A 23,137-nucleotide genomic window follows, 5' to 3' on the forward strand; every position below is an offset into this window, starting at 1 on the left:
GAAAATTTTCGCGATTTTGAAAAATGCTGAAATAAATTCTTTTGAGCTCTATTCTGACGTAATTTTGCGAGAGAAGTCGATTGGGCGCAGTCCCAATACGCTGCGAGCGAAGGATGAAAAGTTACAGCCGAAAAACAGGAACCTGTGTTTTTGACTTTTTTCGACTGATGCTTTTTCCATCCTCATTCGTCCGCTGCTGGTCCTACGCTGTTTTCGCTGCGTTTTCTGAGATCCTGGGGGTCTAATTAGTCAGGAAAAGGTCATGCAAATCGAATCTGAGACCAGTCATTTTTTGGCCCAAAAATAACTAAGGCTAACCCCTTTGTATTTTTGGTGAAAATTTTCGCGATTTTGAAAAATGCTGAAATAAATTCTTTTGAGCTCTATTCTGACGTAATTTTGCGAGAGAAGTCGATTGGGCGCAGTCCCGATACGCTGCGAGCAAAGGATGAAAAGTTACAGGCAGAAGACCTGAACCTGAGTTTTTCACATTTTTCAGCTGGTGATCTTTTCGTCGTCATTTCTCTCCCGTTGATCCTACGCTCTTTTTGCTGCGTTTTCTGAGTTCCTGGGAGTCTAATTAGTCGAAACAAGGTCATGCAAATCGAATCTGAGACCAAAAGTTTTTCGGCCCAAAAATAACTAAGGCTAACCCCTTTGTATTTTTGGTGAAAATTTTCGCGATTTTGAAAAGTGCTGAAATAAATTCTTTTGTGCACTATTCAGACGTAATTTTGCGAGAGAAATCGATTGGGCGCAGTCCCAATACGCTGCGAGCAAAGGATGAAAAGTTACAGGCAGAAAACCTGAACCTGAGTTTTTCACATTTTTCAGCTGGTGATCTTTTCGTCGTCATTTCTCTCCCGTTGATCCTACGCTCTTTTTGCTGCGTTTTCTGAGTTCCTGGGAGTCTAATTAGTCGAAACAAGGTCATGCAAATCGAATCTGAGACCAAAAGTTTTTCGGCCCAAAAATAACTAAGGCTAACCCCTTTGTATTTTTGGTGAAAATTTTCGCGATTTTGAAAAGTGCTGAAATAAATTCTTTTGTGCACTACTCTGACGTAATTTTGCGAGAGAAATCGATTGGGCGCAGTCCCAATACGCTGCGAGCAAAGGATGAAAAGTTACAGGCAGAAAACCTGAACCTGAGTTTTTCGCATTTTTCAGCTGGTGATCTTTTCGTCGTCATTTCTCTCCCGTTGATCCTACGCTCTTTTTGCTGCGTTTTCTGAGTTCCTGGGAGTCTAATTAGTCGAAACAAGGTCATGCAAATCGAATCTGAGACCAAAAGTTTTTCGGCCCAAAAATAACTAAGGCTAACCCCTTTGTATTTTTGGTGAAAATTTTCGCAATTTTGAAAAGTGCTGAAAAAAATTCTTTTGTGCACTATTCTGACGTAATTTTGCGAGAGAATTCGATTGGGCGCAGTCCCAATACGCTGCGAGCAAAGGATCAAAAGTTACAGCCAAAAAACGAGAAATTTCCTTCTTCATTACTTTGCTGTTGCTCCTACACTCTTATTCATGTCATTGTCGCAATCTCGAGGGTCCAATCGGTGGGAACGTAGTCCTTCAAGTGGATTCTGCGACGAAAAATTTCTGAGCCCCGTAAATCGCAAAATAGGAAGGCTGTGTCGATGAGTTCTACAAAATTATCATCAATTTCGAGAAAGGGCAAAATTAACTCATTAAGACGCGATAAGTTACAGCCGCGAATCGTCGTCTCTAGTTTAGTCCATATTTGTACGAGAAATCCAATGAAAGCCGCAGCAAATGAACCAACAAAACATGTTTTATTTTTCCAGGTTTTGATCCACGTTCCAGATATCTTTTCTGAATCGTCGGTGATACAACTTGTCGGAAAATGCTGTCACACCGATTCCACCACTGAAACCAACATATCCCCAAAACAAATCAACACCCACCAAGCCAAGCGCCCGAAACTCATTAATCGTTTTGATGCTTGCAATCAGAAAAGCTGACTGATACCATCTGGAATAAGGGTGTACATTCTGCTTGGTTCAACTCAAGTAATAGCTGCTAAGAACGAGAAAAAATCGGCTACACGTTTAAATGCTACACATAATTAATCCCGAAAATAGTAACTACTAGCTCATTATTTGTTTCCTAAAGATCATGGGATCGTATACGCGTGCAATTCAACAGGTGTATAATACAAATAAATCCGTAATGTTCATTCGAAATGAGCCATCGATGATGTCTCTCCTGTTTGTAGCAGCGTCGAACAATTCTTGTTTAAGAACTCGCTTCGAGTGGCAGAACATCTGCAGTGCGTTGATTAGAATAAAATTTATATTTCAAGTGGAAGTATGTAAAACTGATATTGAATGAATCATGTAGAGATTGTAGACGAATCCACGACATTTCCATATCCTCCGAAATTAAGAGCTTCGTCGCCAAATTTCTCAAAAGTAGAAACGAAAAAACTTAAATAAATAGATAAACGGCATACTGGGCGGCAGTTATTCAGATCTGAGTTTGAAATCGCAAACTAAAATTAAAGAATTTCGCTAGGAGTTGGTATTTCACGATTAAATAAAACCTCTTCCGACCAATAACCGCTCGCGTAGGGGATCTATAATAGGGGAACAATAATTGTCACCATTTTATTAAAAATCTTTATCAGCTACATTTTGCTAGATACCGATCACCAGAAAACACTTAGCAAAGCTGTATGTGTATGACGAATTATGTACCTATCTACAGGTTTGAATCTGGATGTATATTTACATATACATAGGTATATATACTCCACATACTCACACACGTATATACATATATTCATAATATATATGTATCTATGTATGTATGTTTGTGATTTTGTTCAGTTTTTCTTTTCTTCTTTCGTTAAATTACAACAGGTTGACAGAGTTATGCGCGCGGTAGAGATATATTAATGGGTTGGTTGCGCGGACACCGATGTCCTGGGGTTATTCATGGTATACAACACAGCAAAGTCATTTTCTACTTTTTCTTTCATTTTCATTTAAATTTCAAGTTAAACGTCGACTGGATTTATATCATTATCATACAGATTGCAATATTAAGTGGCTCTTTACGTACACGTTTTTTTTTCCTTTTATTAACTTACTACTTTCACTCGTCTTTAAGATTTTTTGTTTGTTGTGTTATTTTTTTTTTCTCTCTCTGCTATTTTCTAATCGTTTTTCTCAAGTTACTAATCACATAATAATTCAGGTAGCTCAAAGTTGTCCGCTCAGCCATACATCGTATATAATAATAATAATTATTATTATTAATTTTATCATTCATAATATTCATATTAAAGTTAATGAGTGTGTGTGTATGTATGTATGGGTGTATTTTTCCTTAACTTGTATATAATAGTTTTTGCTTGCCTCTTGTTTCTTCCGCCTTTTTTCCTCCGTTGTCACCCAAGTATTAATTATTAATTTATACATTTACAATTTTTATATATATATTTTTTTTGTTTGTTTTCAAGCATGCGAGCAGAGGATTTTTGTATGTTGATTACACTTATATTATATACCATAATTAATTAATTACCTACATGTGTATCATGGGTTTACTATCAACACTACAAGGATCCTTATCTTATAACAGTGATAATAATAATGATGATAATAATGGCAATAATAACGAAAATCATAATAATAATTATTATTAAATGTATGTAGTATGCGTGTATGTATGAATGTACGTATAATTGCAATGTATCACTTTATAATAACTGTGGCAAAGATTGTGAAGTAAGTTATTAATACAGTCGCGATAATGGTTGAATATTTTACTCGATGTAACTGGGTATTTAGTAACTATCAGTAGAATATAAATAATGCAATTCGAAACAATTATGATGCACATTTTTAAGTAAGACAAAGTTAACAAGAAAAGAAATTGAAATAAATAATTTCGAAAGAAGAATGAAACAAAATGAAGCGTTATAAAACAGACGAAAAATTTTCTTCCAAGAAATAAATTTCTATGCAGCAATGCACTTTAGTGAGGATCGCTGAGTCGAATATTCCAACGGATACGTGAAACAGTAAATGTAACTTAATCGGTAATGTGGATAAAATCAAAGTTTCGTTATTCACTTCAGGTGTGTTAAAATCTACTGTTCATTTATCCACCTCTCGATTTTTCCGATCGATGATTAATTATACATTGCATGGGATGTTGTTCAGTTATTCTAAGGCTCCTTTGTTTTTACGTGAAATTTTTTTTTTTGACTACATAAATACGAATTTTTCTATTTTTATTTGATAATAAAATAAGTCGCGTTGCCTGCCTATGTTTTACATCTTCTGTCGTCGTAGGTATTTATGCATTCAGAGTGTTTCAAATATTTCACACATAAACGGAATAATTAATCAATAATAAGACAAATTCAATAATTATTAATCTTGTTTATTACTGATATTAAATATATGTACCTATATGGATATTTATCTTTTATATATGTGCACTGTGTATGTATGTATGCATGTATGTATGTATGTATGTATATGTATATATGAATGCGAAAAACGTTTAACAACAATGGTAGTGTGTACATGCTTGTTCATATATTCATAACACTGCATTCAGGTGAATTGAAATTCAAAATTGAAATTATTCGTCTTCTTCTATAAATCACGTTCACTGAATGATACTTATACATATTTATTTACTACGAGGAGAAATAAATCCGAAATATGAAGTAACATTAAATAATAATAATAAAACTAAAAAAATACGATGCTATTTCTTTCTTTCATTAATTTTTTGTAATTTCTTTTCACTTTGCTGTTAAATAAATTATTTATCTATACTGGTAGTAAATTAAAATGTACTGATATAGGTATACTAATTATACGATATTCAAAAGCAGATATAAAACATTCGTAATGTTCTAATACATGTATTCCTGTTTGTTTTTACCATCTTTAAGAGGAATACCAATTTCGTATTTATTTTTTATGCGATTGTTTACTCTCTCTCCCCTCACCATTCTCATTTTCACTTTGCTTTTACTGTTGCATATAGAGGAAACCATATTCCGGTTATATTTATATTCTATATTATATACATCGTGGCCCTTGCATCTACTACATATATATGTATATGTATGTATAGGTTCTACTGTTGAAGAAATCACAAGTGTGACCCCTCGTTCCTCATTGAGATATGATAAAAGAAATTGAGTGAAACGTAAGACAATGAAGGAGGAGAAATGAAATTGAAAATAAAAACAAAAATAAATGTAGAAGTTAGTGAATAACGGCGTGATGATACAGCCTGCGTTTATAATACCTATATTTCTATTATCATCATTATATCCTTGGTAAAAATAGCAGATCTTGTTAGTATAACAATGCGGTTTTTTAATATTTATTAATTCATTTATTTATTCACTTATCCACTTGTTTTTGTTAATTTTTTGATGGTTATCTTTGTTTGTTTGTTTTTTTTTTTTTTTTTGTTTGCGTTTTACATTCTTGTTCTTCCTTTGAAAGTACGCTAAACTCAATTCGCTCATTTTACTAATTGTACAAAGTAAATCATTGTTGGATACTTCACATTCTCCAAGTTCTTCGTTTTAATCATACCTTTTATTTTCCTATTTAATTATACTTAATTCAACGATAATGACGATGATCATAATGAGAATGATGATAATATTGATAATTATGACGATGATAATTATAATAATTAATTCATTATTGAATTAGTAATTAATTGTCTAGTGTCTATAATGCTGTGTTTCTGTATGCATGTATTGTATGTATGTTTGTTAAACGCGACGAACTGATGAACTTGATATTAAATGACCGAAAATTTGCACAGAAAAATAAGTAAACAACGTGTGAAATCAGAAAAGTAAAAAGCACGGGTCGTGGTATAATTGTAAAACAAACAATTTCTTCTTCTTCCGACGACGATGACCATGATAATGATTATTATGACAATGACGACTACAATGTGGATATGACGATTGCAACGATGTGATTTGGGCACTCGAATTCCCCGACCACCAGTAACCGATAATATCGTGAAAAAATTTCAAGTGCCGAAACGAAAAAAAAAAAATTGCAACGTGAAATATAAGGGAAAAAAATTTAAAAACAAAAGAAAATTGGAAAAAATATCGCGCAATATCAGTAAGTACCCTAGTTTATGTATGTATTGTAATATGTATTATCATAGTTATATTATGTAAATTTTAGAATAACGTTCAGCGTAATCGAGTCCGATAATCAAGGGGGGCGGGGGTGGTGGTGGTGGTGGTGGTGGTGATGACGTCTTTTTCAGTGCCGAAAATTTCACCTTCGGCGCTCAATTGCGATCCTTATTACAGTTTTGGGGTCGATCAGTCGTTTACAATTATTCGTTTACAGCGGCTACCAGACTGGACTTATATTCTTCCATTTTGGCACTCAGAGTATTAGGATACATACGTATTAGCCAGTAGTAGCGGTGTAGTAGTACTAGATATTAGTTACACGTATTTATATACATATATATATAAATATATGTATAAATGATATATATGTAGAGATAAATCACAGGGCTTAATTTTTAAATTAAAACCGCTCGAGGGTTTAGTGAGGACCTGCAAGTACCAATTTCAGATCACTATATACATAACGACACACTGTTATAAGTAATATGCATTCGTGTGTTTATACACACGATTATACATATATGTATAATAATAATACGTATCTACCAAAGGGAATTTCATGTTTTCTTTCTCACAAATTGCGGTGTATCATCGTCGTCTTATCGTATTCGCCGTACTCGGGGTGGGTCTGTCGTTAGAGAGAAAACGAAAGACGAATATCAAAAATGTTGAAGGAAAATTGAAAAAAAAAAAATAAAAAAACAACCAATATGGAATAGTTATTGATTTATAAATTGCGTTATTATCAATAATAGACGTGTGAAAATTCTCGTTTCTGTGTTTTCTTTTTCTTTGTGTTTTTCTTTTCTTTTTTGATTTTTTATTTTTTTTTTTTTTTGTTAAAATGATGGAGAAAAAGAAAAGAAAAAAAACACCAACAACCACCAAAAACAATCTCGAACGTGTTACAAACGCTTGTAACCGACTCCGAACCCACCCACCCACTTACTCACTCACACTCACACTCACACTCGCAATTACACTAACACTCACACTCGCTCGCTCCCTCCCGCCCTCCCTCATCTTCTTCTCCCATGCAGAAACAGGCGTGTGATAACCGAGATGTTATGAAATACTGGGATCTGGTTACGCGAAAGGCTAGACGAATATCTCTTGCTGATCGTCAGAGCCCGAAGCCGAGTCCCAGAAGAAGTAAGAGTAATAGTCGTCGGAAGTGGCTGCTACTTGCTGGCGTGGATCATCACGAGGGGGTTATGGGTTGGCACCAGCCTCCGTGGCGCCTGCAGCCGGCAGTCACAGTTTGAGCTCGTTCGCTATCTTGCTGGCGATGTTTTTGAAGCCGATCGATGTTCCTGATATACGCTTGAACCTCACACCGTTCAGCGACAGCCTCGGCAGCTTGCAGACCTCGATCTCCCACTGTACCTGGCTATCCGTTGCTGCGTCTCCGTGCGCACAGAGCAGCAAAAATCTCTCGCGCTGCTCGTACTGGCACTTATTGGCATCCAGCACCTATATTACCACCTTATTAAGCGGTGCACCAAAAACCAATGCCAAGAATTTCTAACTGTTCGCGATTTTTTCTCTTTCATTTTGTTTTTAAAAAACTTCATTTGCTTTTAAATTACTGAGACAATAATCGTGCACAGTGTTGCACTGTTACACGACTGTATAGACTATTTTAACATCATTAGCAAGCAGTTTACAAGTGTTGGAAAAACTATTTCCACAGATTTTTCGTACGCACAAGACGATTGGAATAAGTTCACTCAACATCTACTACAAGTACCAGACTTATGTGCAGATATTTTACAACAAGATGCTGGATTAATTTGGCTTTCGTACACGTGATATTGGAAATTTATTTTCTTTTCTAATTATTATCCGAATGATAATAGATCGATGCATTATATGTGGTACACAATGCCATACCTTGCGTATTTCCGACATGATTTCATTTGGATCCCGACTGCTGGTCGTTCTCATACTCCAAGTGAAACGAAGACTGCGTGGTTTTACCTGCTCGTCATTAGTGGTTGCACCACTGCAATAAACAAACCACCCATAAGCGATCCTTGTCCACATTTATTAGCGCAATAAAAATATATTTATATCTATTATCTCATTACAATATATCCGGATGGATGTAGTATGTAGACATCTGCACAACGGAAAAAAGTGGTTCATTCGTAGTGGAATTGAAAATTGACAGTTGAGACACAAATAAATTTGTTCGACAATTACAAAGCGTGCAGGAAATGCATACCAATCGATCGACCAGGACTCCGAACCCATTCAAAATGCTATATATTCAAAGCGTATGAATTGATTTGTGGTGAAGATAGAAAAGATATAAGGAGTATTGCGAAAATAGCAAATATTGCATGCACGTGTTCCTGATGAATAAAAACTGCAAAAATACATATATATACAAAGAGGTTTTGAACAAAGAAATCCACAAAGTGATATTTTCTCAACGATAATCTTACTTTTCAAAATAGAAACGGTTTAGAATAGAAACAGTCGATTGTGGATAAATTTTCAGGTAACTCAGATCAGTATTTTCTCTGCTCTGACGTTGTTTGGTAGGAATAAAAAGAATAAAAAAAGGAAAAGAAAAAAAAAAAAAAACTGTACAGATAGAACTGAATGAACAGATGAAATATCGCAAACATACATGGATAAGCGTAGGAAAATGGAAGAGAAAACGAATGATTTACAGTTCGTGGCAACGTACCTCACTACAGCGTGCTTGGGAGGTACGGATGGGTCCATGGGGCTGAAATAACAAAACAGACATTGCTAACGAAGTGTTCTGGAATATGATTAAGATAAAAACGATGAGAATGCAGTTGAATTTGTAACTACAAGCCCTCCCACCCTTCCCCGATATAACAATAACTGTGAATAAACATAAACAAAAAGGACAAGGGTTAAAAAAAAAACAAAGAAAAAAACAGGCAATGTCAATGAAAACCATGAAAAGACAATGTCGATAGACATAACAATGACGAAATCATTTGCCTATATTGACAGCTAAATTGATCGTTCATTTACAAATCGATTTCCGTAAACATACACATAACTCTAAGACATTCAGCAGACGAAAGATAAATTTTATATTACACAATAAATGCATCGTAGTAATAACTTATACTGTTTGTCCTGCGCATTGTTATGAATGTAAATTGTAAAACGGTATGGTACGCATCCATCAGGCATGTCACGTCAAACAAAAAAAAAAAAAAAAGGAAAGAAAAAAGAAAAGATTATCGATTTCACAGGTGTCGAGTGGTACTGCGGCTAATTGAATAGACACGATAAATGAATTGGTACACAATTTAGTAGACAATTTTTAAATATTTATTATATGTGTGTATATATATGTATATATATATATATATATGTACACATATATGTATGAAACTGTTGAATGTTTTTACCACTAGTTAAATTCATTATATAATAACCGTGCTTAGGACCAGATTAAAGACAACAAGTCGTGTATATACAATTTTCCTAACACAAACCTGAGTGCAATTCAAGTTTTCTTCTTTAAATATAAGCAAGGAAGAAGAATTAAGATTTGACCAATTGAACGTTTTATAAAATTTTCGCTTAGAGTCAAATGAGGGGGTTGGGGGGGGGGGTCATGAACCTTTGAGAACGAAAGGAGAGAGCGTAAGAAAAACGATAACAACCATCCCAAACTTGTCATCTTCATCTGTCTGTTGTACAATCCTACAACCCTCCCTCCGTTTCATCATACTTTGCGCGTTATTTAGTGCACTTCAATTATACATATCAATTATTTATTCATTTATTCTATTTTATTCAAAATGCCAACTACCTAAATAATAATAATAATAATTTGTTTAAACAATAGTAATAATAACAACATTAATAATGATAAGAATAGTTGAACTAACTGTAGCATTAGTAGTCGTAATAGTAGTAGTAGTAGTAGTAGTGGTAGTGGTAGTGGTAGTAGTAGTGGTAGTAGTAGTAGTAGTAATAATAATAATAATAGTAATTGACTAAAGCATCTCAAGATGACAGAAAATCGCTCTTTTAATGCTTGTAGGACGGGAATACACAGTTGATCGAAGTGCATTGAGTAACGCACATTGTGTGACCCAGGAGGGTATACTTTTACAAATAATATAAAATATTCAGACGCACGCACATACGCACGCATTTCCACGCGTGAACATGTTTTTATGGATAGATGTTGTATGATTTGAAATTTATACATATATGTGTGTATATATATATATATATTTATTGCTAAAATATTACAAAACGTATTCATTTCATTATTTATCGAAAATATGTGTACATACATGCATGCGTGCGTGTGTGCGTGTGTACATCACGTGCCGATATAATTATTAAATAAACTTTTTTTTTTACCTCCTTGTCCCACTCTCTCGCATACACACGCACACTTATAAAATAAATGTAATATACTATAAATACCGAGAGCAGTGCTCAACCCAGTGTTAAAATATCAAATATCAATGGTCATCATTTCGTTACTTAGCGTTCAACAAAAACCAGGTTTTTCAACAGTCACATGCTCAAATTCGAAAGAAATGCAAATCAAAAACGAAGAAGAATAAAAGAGAAAGTGGATCTGGATTTTTTTTTTTCTGTTTCGATCTTAATGATAATGACGATGATGATGGTGGTAATAACAATAATAATACTATTATAAATCAAAATAGAAGCAAGTCGCGTGAGAATAACATATCACTCTATATTTAATGAAATATTAGTCCGTTAAAAGTCTGGCGCAGGCATTTTAGATACAATTGGAATTGGGAAAAAAAAAAAAAAAAAAAAAAAAAAAAAAAAAAAAAAAAAAAAAAAAAAAAAACATAGATACAGGAGAATATTACAAAAAGATTACAGAAGGAAGAAAACTAGTTGGAAAAGAAAAACAGAAAAATAAATAAAATGCTCAACGACACGTTATATTGATTCAAACGTGGAAGTTTCCCTCTAGTGGACTGATTTCAAAAAAAAAAAAAATCCCAAAAAATGCGTCTAACGTTAAGTGGCACAAATCCTGATTTTATGTACAATAATGTAGGTTATATGAAATTTTAGTAGTAACAGTAAGATAAATACGACTACACAGGACTTCGGAGGCCTGTTATGAATCAATATATTTTTTTTTTTCATCGTTTTATCTATTTGATTTGATTGAGGATCAAACTCATTACTCTTCAATAGAATAGAAAAAAAATGAATGAAATTAACAAAAATAAAGCTCATAAAAAATACATAAATGCTTATATAATTTTGGCTATCGTTGTTTCTTTATAATAATGATAATGATCATGATCATGATGATGATGATGATGATGATAATAAAAATAATAATAATACAATACATACTTTCAAGCTGGAAAGGGTTCAGTTGATTGTTTTTTACAAGCTGTGCTTTTATGATGGATTAGTTTGTTTTGTTTTTTTTCTCCTTGGGCGAATAATTCCAATACTACTACTGATTATAACAATAATAGAAATAATAATAAATTTGAGTAGTTATTAGATGGTAGGTAGATTGTAATAATAATAATTGGGCTGATTATTATGATGGTAGAATAACTTAAATATTTAAAATTGAAAATTCTAAGTGCAATAAACTGTGCTGTGCTGTTCTGTAGACGGCTGCGTTTAATATAATTAATGATAGTAATAATGTTAATAATAGCGTGCTCAATAAAATAAAATAAATCAACCTAAGATCAATTCAAATAAAATATACTTCTTTTCAATATCTTTTTGTTAATAATATACATATATACATATCATATACGTATATGTGTGTGTATATATATGTATATAGATATATATATATATTTATATACAGTATTTATTTTTCGATTATCAAATATATCATCGACTAACTACATTGCAGAAGGAGCTACATATGTGTGTGTGTGTATGTATATATATATATATATATGTAGTGTATTTTTTTCAACTAGCTGCAATATCGCGACCAGATATCAACGCCATTCTTACATTCTTATTTAGACATATAAACCTCACGTTTTTTTCAAATTCTGCGACGAATTTGTAATGAAATATATGTCACGTAATTATTATTACAATAAAAGTAGAAAAAAAGTATGTTGTTAATAATATTTAATAATTGATCAATCACTCTGGATCAACTTCAAGTTGGCAATACTGTTTGGCTGTCATCTGGCCGCACCAACACTACCGATTTTCCTGCAACTTGTCTAATACCGAATAAACGATTTCGTTTTTTCGTTGAAAATATTAACTGTTAAATATTTAATATCTGACGAATCCGAGTTCATCAGGCAATCGTTAATTAATACATAATGTGTAATTCAATATTTTCATCTAGTATGCAGGTTTGCCAAGTTCCATATATCATAAAAAAAAAAAAAAAAAAAATCAACTATACATATTTTCACTTTCGTTACGAACAACGATTCGTTATTGCTAGGCTACTATATGTATAAGCAAATGAGTTTATATGTATTGTGTAGTTTGCGGATATTATACAGCTCAAATCCTTTCTCTTGTGACATCAAACAATTATTATTTACATGTAAAGAAAAATAAAATTTTACCATTTATTCATTTCGTAGTTGCTTGTTTTCTTTGAGTTTTTTTTTCTTTTCTCATATTGCATTTCCCTCATCAATGAAACATCATGCTTTCGATGAGTAATAAAAACTAAATATGCAATGAAGCGATTATAGCGACGTTAGGTAGATACCAATGTCATCTTCCTAGGACAATTGAAAATTACAAGGAAACACCAGTGTCCAAGGATTCAAATTTTCCAACTGATTTTGGAATTTTTGCAGAGAATTCAAAAGATAGCGCAAATTCATTCGAATAGATAGTTAACGCTGTTGAAAACTGGCCAGGCCACGGCGAGGCATGTAGAATGAAAAAAAAAAAATTGAATAAAGAAATAAATAAAAGCCAATTATAATTTTCAAAATCAGAAACACGATACACTTGAAGAAAGAATCAAAATTTTCTCAACAAACGAATTAACATGAAAGTAAAATAATTTCCGACTTGTTGTTTTTCTATAGTTATTTCATTTACACCATTTTCAAATAGTTAAAACATTTGAAAACGCAATGATTAGATTATCTGTAAGAGTTGACATTTTTTTACAGGCAATTTTTAAATATCGTAAATAAGCACTGAACTTTTGACAGAACAGCATGAGGATGATTCGCTAGAATATAAATTCTTGGTTCACAGATATTTCCCAGCAAATTTCAATTCCACAAAAGACGCTCACACTTTAACAATAAATAAATAAATAATTACCCTGCACATTAGCTCACATTAGGTTACTTTTTTTTTCTTCTTCAATGTCTTTATCAATTTCTCTATCTGTTTATAATTCGTTTCATTTTTATTTTCATTCTTTTAGAATAGCAACATCTATTGCACAATTTTTTCATAACTCATTGAATTCAGCTGTACAATAATAACGCACTTCGCAACGGCTAAATGCAGATCCACGTCTGCTAAAAATATTAATAATGATACGGACACGTCACATTGGGGGTCCAACTATAAAAAATTGCATTTTACAAATTTAATTCATCTAACTTTGTGGAAAAAAAGGTACTGTGCATATATAGCTTAATTGTAAATATATATATACATATATGTATACATATATATATGTATATATATATATATATAGATGCGGATGCATTGTTGTAGTTGTGTCGTATCGTTCACTCAGCGTCGCAGTTCCTATCCCATACAATTTATGTATGCACGAGTTGTGTCTGTGTGTGTGTGTATGTCTACATCTCGCTCTCATTTCAACTCGTGGGAAACAAGGCGAGAACTGCGACCATTGCAGAATCCATCGCATCATCTTTCTTCTGTCACTTGGAAAACCTGCCAATGCATGGATTTTACTCTCTTTTTCTATCCGTTTATCACTTTTTTGTCGTAATTTGTTTTTTTTCCTTATTTTTCTTTTAAATTAGTTTTTATTGAATTATAATTTTACTTTAATTTCATTCGTCTAATATGAAGTTTGTTTGTTTTTTTTTTGTATTTTTTTTTTTTCTTTTCTGAATCGTCGTCCCATTTGTACTAGCTTAAAAATTGCTTTATACAGGGGTGAAACGAACAGGCGCGATAGTTATGTAGGCCGTTATAAAATACAGATAAAATTGTCCACTGGCTTACTTATCGGCGCACGAGACGGATTAAGAATCTAATTGAAAGTTGCGGTACGTAAGGAAGATCCGCAGCTTGGTAGTTATTATTAGTTATTACAGCGTCCACTTTCAAAATTCATCGTAACAGTCCAAGAAGAAACAGATTAGATTATCATTTAAACTCACAGCCAGTCGAGAAAAACAACAAACTAATCTGTTCATAATCGTTTCACAGTTTGGATCACATACATAATGATTATACACTGCACAATTATTTGTTCTTGAACTGGAAATAAGTTTTAAACACCTAAGTCGAGCTATAAAAATCTAACCAATTGGATAAAACCTTGCCAAACAGATGTCGTGTAGTGTGGTCAAAAGTGAGGTTAAATTTTATTTGGGTATAATCATGGTCACGTTACTCTTTTTAATATTAAAATTTCGACATTGAACAATATCATGGCCGCGATTAATAATCTTTTCCATTCTGTTTTGTTTTGTTGTCTATCACAACCCAACTTCCAACCACACAACATGCGATGCGTTGTACGTGATGAAATTTATTTTCCTACCCCATTTGAAAACAAAGAAAAGAAAATACGCTTGGTGTAAAAAAAAAAAAAATGAAAAAAAGAAAGAAAAAGGAATCCATGAAACAATGCTTAAAATTTTGTTACAGATAGTTTCAGTATGCTAAAAGTAGACTAACGATGGTAAAGAGAAAAAAAAAAAGAAAACACAAGCTGTAATCTTTGCCCAAATAAGGAACGTAGTGTTATAAAACAATTAAAACTATTTATACGGATCGGGTTGTTGACAGAGGCAAAAATGGTATAAAGGCACAGATTTAAATGTTATGTCTTAAGAAATGGAATCCTGTCATGTAACTTCCTGCTATATAAAAGCAAGGAAGGCACACGTCCTATTCTGTTTTTAAAATTTCTTTTTTGTCATTGTTTTTTCGTATTTACCATTTCCTTAATAATAATAGCGTTTTGTTTTTTCATACGAATTAAATGCAAAATTGCACATATATACCAATATATATATATATATATATATATCATATATATATATATATATACGTATATCATATACCACATATGGATAACATTCATTCGTCCAGCACTTAATCTATATCAACCAAGTGGTCTCATATTTCTAAGAGAGTATATCTTCTAGCCATCGTGGGTTATAAAATAATAACAATAATAATAATAATAATGACAAAAATAATAATAGTAATTAATAATTGATAATCGCGCACCACAGAATAACGCGAATTTATCTAAAATCTATCTGCACACAGTGAACAACGTCTATTACTTAATTGCTTGAAGCGCCTTTTATCGGCGAATATTTATTCCTTTCTTCATCTCTTGAGCATCTTATAACAGGATAGTAGTAGTAGCAGTATTAGTAGGAGTAGGAGTAGGAGTAGGAGTAGGAGTAGGAGTAGGAGGAGTAGGAGGAGTAGGAGTAGTAGTAGCAGTAGTAGTAGAAGTAGTAGGATTAGTATTAGTAACAGTAGTACTAAGTCTGTTCGGTCGTGTGTCTGCGGGTAATTGTGGTTTTTGTTTGCGTGTGTATGTGGGAAGGGATTGCCGACAAATGAGGATGATTTTTCCTCAATTCATCCGTTTCCTGGGTCTCGGCTATTACACTTCTATGATCTATTTCTATATTTTCTTCAATGCACTCGCGTGCGCTTGGTGGTTGTTTTTAAACTTGACAAAATACGAGTATCGTGTCGGTTGTCTCTAGGGCTTTCGTTCGATATCCATTCTCTATCGTGTTCTCTTTCTCTTTCTTTTTCTTTTTCTTTCTCGTATTCTCTCTCTCTTTCGCTTTCTCTGTATCCTTTGCTTTCTTTTTTTCTTTTTCTGTTACTGTCTCTTTCTCTTTCACTTTCACATTTTCTTTCATCTTGGGCACCAGAGACGGAGCCAAGTATTTCGGTTCAAGTCCTGCAGCAGACAAGATAAATACCGAATAGGTATGCGTTAAAAATTCATTACCAACTGGGTTATTAAACTTTCAGTTTAGAGTTCAGAGATGCAACAATGTCTATATAAATCCATTACCCGAACAGTCTATACGCTCGTTCAATGAAAGCGTCTTTGTAATTATAATTAGAAATTTTCCTTTTAATTTTTGCTTTTCTTTCCTCTTTCTTCATTGTTAATTTGTTATGTATTATCATTCAGGCTTTATTTTATTTCATCTATTTTATACATTTATTATCGTTATTTTTTTTAATTAATATTTGTTTTTTTGTTTTCAACTCATTTTGCCGCCAACTTTCGACATTTGCAAGACTTTAGGATTGCAATTAAATCCGCGCAAACGAGAACAGCGACCATTTCGTGAAAGCCGGCACCAAATTGGGGTGCCTGTGATGTTTCTCTCTCTCTCTTTCTCTCTCTATCTCATTCATTCGCATCACTCTCTCTCTATTTTGTTGTCAACACGTACTCGCACACGTTATTCTGTGGCACTCTAATTACCCAAATATACATCGGCCTTACTACACCCACCTATGAAGCTAATTTTACAAATACGTATTACCTAATGTTCTGTCGGTCCGTTAACAACAACGATATTACACTTCTTTTCCTTCGTTTCTATCATTTGTTTGCACTAGAGTCTTTTTACATTTCATTATGCAATAACGACTAGAAATTTCAGATGCGAAAGAAATTAATGAAATTTTTGAGAAAAAAAATAATCAATAAACAGTTAATCATAACCAGAGAAATAATCAAAAATAACGCCTCGCTTGTTTTTTTTTTTTTTTTTCTTAAATCGACCTGCACGAAAGGGATGCACAATGAGTATGCGAGGTGGCTTATCATTATTATCATTATCATTATTAATCATAAGCCCTGCCAAGCAGTGTAATCTTTACATTTTCATTAGACAATTTTCTTTTCTCTATTTTTCACTTCTCCATTGTTCACTCTGTAATTTTCATAACTATCAATTGAGGCGATATACACATATTGCAAATAGATTCGTATATATAAAAGTTTAAGTAGACGAATCTTTTTGTATCAGCTTTGCATGGGGTATTGATATTTGTGCCAATGTGACCGCACGTAAAGAGCTTCTCGAGTCAGCTGAGCTCAGTCCCCTCTTTGCGTCACTGAAGCGCGACGCTTGATTCTTTGAAAATGCCCGGTACAAATCGAAATCGAAAGCTCGATACGTAACGAAAATCGTGATATCTTTATACAGGAGGATAGAGGGGGCGGGATGATAGAAAACGAGAGCAGAAATTTGCAAAGGGGGTATAGGGAGGAAAGGAGGACACACACGCGTACGTGTACGATGTAATAATAATAATAATAATAATAATAATAACGCTGACAATAACAACAACAATAATAATATAGTATAGCGTAAGACTATATTAAACATATAGATAACAACAATAATATTAATAATAATAATAATAATAATACTGCTGACGAACCGTCTCGCAGATTAATATTATTCATCATTATCGAACAGTTGCAAAATAGGTATGTATTATACATAAATATCGTAAACGTCAAAAGAAATTGGATAAATAATTTTTAAGTATACAGTTGTCAATCAAAATTAAATGGGTAAGTGGGTAAGTGGGTAAGTAAGTAAGTAAGTAAGTAAGTAAGTAAGTAAGTGAGTGAGCAGGGTGGCCACAAATTTTGAGGAAAAAAATACCACGACATTTCCAGGTTTTCCAGGAGCTAAAACCTAGTTTTTCCTAACATTTTCCCAGTTCTAGTAAGTTACTAAAACTAAAATCGTTCAGCTTGTTAACTCTATATTTGGTTCAAATTCAATTCGAATTGAAGAAAAATATAGTTTACAAAAGTCAATCTAAACCAATTTGTTTTTTCGACGAAACAAAGTAAACTTGTCACCTTAAAAAAATAATTTCTAATTCCCACAATAGAAAAGACTGACACGTTTTCAGTTTTTCCATGACCGATTCAAAAATCCCCTGACATTTCCAGGTTTACCAGATTTTTCCGGGTGTGTGGCCACCCTGGTGAGTGAGTAAATAAGTAGAAAAAGTAAAACTGGAGAGGCATATTTATACGCATATGCATTTACATATGTACGTATATCCGTAGGCGTAAAAGAAAGAAAAAAAAAAGTAAAATCAAATAGAAAATAAAATAAAATGCACGAGCTATGATGTTTAATAGCTTTCACTGATAATGGTCGCTGCTGGCTCATCAAAATTAATAATAATAATTATTCAATAACGTAGTAACGGTATGCACCTAAATTATTATTTGCATTTTCATGTTTTTTTTTCCAATTGCTATAGTAATCTGTTTATCAACAGATTATATAAACGTATGCATGTTCAACGCATTGCGGTATAAACGACTGCCAGAACTACATAGTCATTGTGCATCCCTAAAACAGGAATATCATCTGGCATGCAAAACAGTATTGTATAAATATAAATATATCATATTGACAGAAATTCTTATTCTTCGGTACATAAAACAACATCGCAACTCTCGACGTTGATTAGTATTTAATTCATCAACTACACAAACAGGGTATCGACTGTCGAATCGAACAGAGTTGAATTGGGTTTACTCGAATGATATATGAATAAGATATAATCAATAAGAAAAGTAATTTTTACACGAGTTTCGAAAAATAACACAAAAACCGAAGACCAAGGAAGTGTACGTTTTTTCAAAATTTTCTTTTACTATAAATGAGAAAAGTAATTCTTCGCTGGGCAATGACAATTTTTGCAAAATATTATCCAACAAAGTCCGACCGCTTCTTTTACACTTTACGTACTCAAAGTTTTTCTCCGATTATTTCAAGGTAGTTTGACACCCTGATGCAATGATATACGTATGCGCGTAAAGACACATGCCCTTTTTCAAAAAAAAAAAAGAAAAAAAGAGAGCACAATTACAAATTGATGCAAAAATTACAAAAGAAGTAAAAATCATATCAACGGGAACTTTATTTTCAATAGCTATGTACTTCTGCGTTTTTGAAAACAGGATACATATCCTTGCATCCGGCGGAAAAGCATGTTCTTTTTTCTTTTAAATAATAACGTAGAAAGAAAAAACAGAAAAAAAAATAAAATGATAACGACAATTCATTGGAAATACGTAATATTATTGCTAAGCAATTTCATAATAAGATGGAAACTTACCGTTTTGAGAACCTGGATGATAATTTTGAAAAGAAAGATGGCCTCGCCAGTGGACTGATAGCGTTCGTGTCCTGTGTATGCGTGTGACCCTGTGAATTGTTGAACCGCTCAAGTTTACTTGAAAAACATTTTTTTTTTTCACAGCCAATCAATAACCGTGGCGGAAGGATGAAAATGAAAAAATTTATCAGAATCATAGCAATCATGTTTGAAGTATATTCAATTTTAATGCACAATTCAGCAAGCCAATAAAACAAAAACTTATGCGCTCTGAAAGAGTTACAACGGTACGTACAATTACAACGTACAATGACTCTTCCTTCGGCCACGGTATTGAATATCGTCAAACTGACGAGAGTACAATACCTGAGGGTGATTTCGCTGGGCTCTATTTTGCCCAGAATGGAAGGTGCTGCGGCTTGGAACATTCCTTGGGAATGCTGCTGCAGGTACCAGTCTGCTGCTCGGAGAAACGCCAAGGCTGAATAAACGAGAGTTTACAAATATTACCAAATATTATTACCGCAGGTCAAAGAAGTAATTAAACAAAATATAAAACGCGACTTTGGCCGATTGCGAACTTATAATATGCCATTTACAAAGTGACGTTGCACCAATGAGGTACATAATATACATATAAATTGCGCTGAAAATATACCAAGTATTTGAATAATACATTTTCTAACAAATTATGCAATCAAATTGGTGAGTTGTTCCATTGTAACACGTTCGTCGCGTAATGAAAATAAAAATTACAACACGTTCGACTTGTGTACACTTATTACTTGGATTTTTTTTTTATTATTCTATGGTAAGTACTTTTTTTTTGTTGTTTCACGTGTTTGTAGAGTGTAACTATTGAACTTTAAATAATGATAATAGGGGAGTATCTGTAATACGGAGTATTAATTATTGCTACTATCTTGCACATGTTTCATAAAAGCAGCTAATTTATATGTATATGCATGTATCTGTGTGTATATGTATTTTTGGTTGATTTTGTTGTTAAGCAGACAGTTTGAAACGTCATTTTTGCCGTAATGTTATGACGAGTGATAACGATTGAGATAAATAATTCTCGAATCCAGATTCAGAATTGCCCACAAATTTGATGTGATTATAAGTGAGAGAATGGAACATCAGAGTGTCGTTCAATATTTGTTATTAAAAACTTTTCAAAAATTACTATAAAATGTTCATGTTCAGGGCTTGCGTTCTCTTTGTATGGATATTCTACTTTGCACTATTACCCAAACGATGTTACCCACATGTGTAGGATAAGTTTGTAAAGATTTTTGACATTTTAGTGGCAAAAAGCTAAAACTTGATTCACATTCACATTAGAACCTCCTGCAAGCCAACAACTATCGAACAGTATTCTGGAGATATCAGATTTTTTTTTCAGTTCGTTGTAAATAAATATTATTTCTGTACAGAATAATTTTGATAAAATCGTAAGTGTTTTATGATATTTTGTGAATGCAGTATTTGTTGGGTGAGTGGATGCAGCACTTGCTGTTATTGCAACAATAATTATAATACTACTAATTAATCCAAAAATTACCCATGCTTAACGCAGTATTTATTCTACGTGAATTATACATATAATATGAATTTATGAGATGTGCAACGACAAAGATGAATGGACGTGACAAAATTGAAACTGGAAGCGTTGATTGCAAAAATACAAGAATGAAGAAGAAGAAAGAACGTAAAGCAGAAAATTATGGGGGAAAAAAAAAAAAACAAAAAAACAAAAATAAAACATGTACATAAAAATAAAATCGTAAAACCAAAAAATGAATCCCAATTAAATTCATGCATAACAATTTTCTTCGTTGAAATAAATAATAACACATAATGTACGAGAAGGAAAATGGGAAAGAAAAAAAAAAAATCAAAAACAAGAAGTGATTAATGCGATCGACCAGCAACCGTCCCAGAGATCCTAAACAACGATGTGTCGATTAATATTGACGCCTGGATGGTATTGACCAATTCTTTGTGTATCGTTGAAACCCGTTCATACATTATAATCCTAAAGTAATTCTCCGTCTGCTATTTATCAATCAGTATATTTTATGTTAGATGTAAAAGGTGTTTCAACCCGGAGAAATAAATTTGTTTTACGGATTCGAAGAGAGTTAGTGGCCCAATAAATAATGAAAAACCTGAGTTGCAATCAAAAAAAGATAAATTGACGAAGGAAAAAATAACAGGAAATAAATAAATTAGAAGGAAAAACTTGAGCAAAATGTAAATAATTAGGGATATGTCGGTTGGAGTAGTAGCAAGTCACCTTTAATACCTCGCCCAATTCTCACAATCTGCAAAAGAATAGACAAGAAAAAGAAATTGTACGGTTCAAATAGAAAGAGACGGCAATAAATCCGTAACGATCATTTTTTATAGGATGACTTGTTCAAGATTATTGTTTCCCCGTTTTAATCAACAAACTTTATAAATAACGCATACAATTCTTTTCGTGACTCATTTTATTACCAAAATAAATACTTGCATTGTACGTTTTATCACGTATTCACAGACAAAAAAAAAAACATATATCTATGTATCGCTTAACCTGCAGTTTGCAAAATTAGTCTTCGACAAAAGAAATGAAAAGAATAAGATAAAAATTTGATTAAGACCAAAATTAGTTGCGCCAATGATGTTTGCTTCCAGAGAAAAATTTTTTATCGTGTGTCGTGCGCTCTCTTTTTAATAAATCGTGAAATCTTCGTTTTCTTCCTTTTTTTTTTACCTCTCTCTTGCAGGTAGCGAGAAACGAGCCAGTTTTATAAGACAAGGTCAACGGTGGCTACCCTCCTACCGATTTATAATACACGGAATGTTTTGATATTGGTATTGGTCGCCCTGTACCTCTGCCTAAGAGGGTCAGCAGTAGCGAGTAACGAGTTGTGGGCGTTGCGGGGCTGCGGGTCCAGCAGCGAGTTGTCGCCGGGCTGTACGCCACTCGAAGATCGGTGGCCCGCGCTGATGCTTGCAGATTTGGTGTGACCCCTTGTTGGCCTAGTGCCCTCGCCGAGGCTGTGCAAAAACCAGTCAGAAGACCCGATATTCCCTGGTTCCTTGGTTTTTTTTTTTTGGTTTTTTCATAACTTATTTTTTCCATGAGAAAATAGGGAGAAAGAAGAAAGACGAAGAAGCAATAACTGACGGAATTAACACCGATACTAATAGACTCGTCGCGCCTTGTTTTACTTTTTTTTTCATCGAACTTTCACCGCCTTTTTATGCAAACTATATCAATAGGGATACAATTTATTTTTACAACACATAGTGTGTCGCAAGAATTCAAAAATGACACTGCATTTGAAAGGTAAGTTCATCCTACGAAAATAGTATTGAAAACTCTACGTTATTTAACAAATCGTAAAATATAATAAAATCTTTAAAGCAAGTCTAGAATACTGTGAAAGTTTGATAGATTCTTTGATTTCAGACTTGTTTAAGAGATTTTATGATATCTTACGATTTTTTATATAACGTAGAGTTTTCATTAGATTTTACAAATTTTCAACAACTATCGTCGGAAACTTCGTAAAATTAAACATTAACGATTTACCTAGAATATCTTCATGTTTTCGAATAATTTCGTATGATTC

General features: G+C 33.1%; 1 protein-coding gene across 21 annotated transcripts in view; it reads right to left on the reverse strand.

Moving 5' to 3' along the window:
- Positions 1-3,098: 3,098 nt before the first annotated feature.
- Positions 3,099-23,137, reverse strand: part of LOC124306149 (serine/threonine-protein kinase MARK2-like) — a 65,820-nt gene continuing 45,781 nt past the window's right edge. For 9 of the 21 annotated variants that reach the window (XM_046766405.1, XM_046766404.1, XM_046766388.1 and 6 more), the window contains 6 exons: positions 22,392-22,559; positions 19,878-19,992; positions 19,512-19,600; positions 8,869-8,910; positions 8,064-8,175; positions 3,099-7,643 (listed from right to left, as the gene is read on the reverse strand). In XM_046766405.1, coding sequence (XP_046622361.1) covers positions 7,425-7,643; positions 8,064-8,175; positions 8,869-8,910; positions 19,512-19,600; positions 19,878-19,992; positions 22,392-22,559 — 745 coding nt within the window. In that variant the 3' untranslated portion in view covers positions 3,099-7,424. Of the gene's footprint in view, positions 7,656-8,063; positions 8,176-8,868; positions 8,911-10,486; positions 14,058-14,233; positions 16,294-19,511; positions 19,601-19,877; positions 19,993-22,391; positions 22,560-23,137 lie in introns of those variants that run through there. The other 12 variants (XM_046766407.1, XM_046766406.1, XM_046766395.1 and 9 more) reach the window with 10 other exon arrangements.

The sequence above is a fragment of the Neodiprion virginianus genome, chromosome 5 (assembly GCF_021901495.1).
Source record: "Neodiprion virginianus isolate iyNeoVirg1 chromosome 5, iyNeoVirg1.1, whole genome shotgun sequence".
In the NCBI taxonomy this organism is placed as follows: domain Eukaryota; kingdom Metazoa; phylum Arthropoda; class Insecta; order Hymenoptera; family Diprionidae; genus Neodiprion; species Neodiprion virginianus.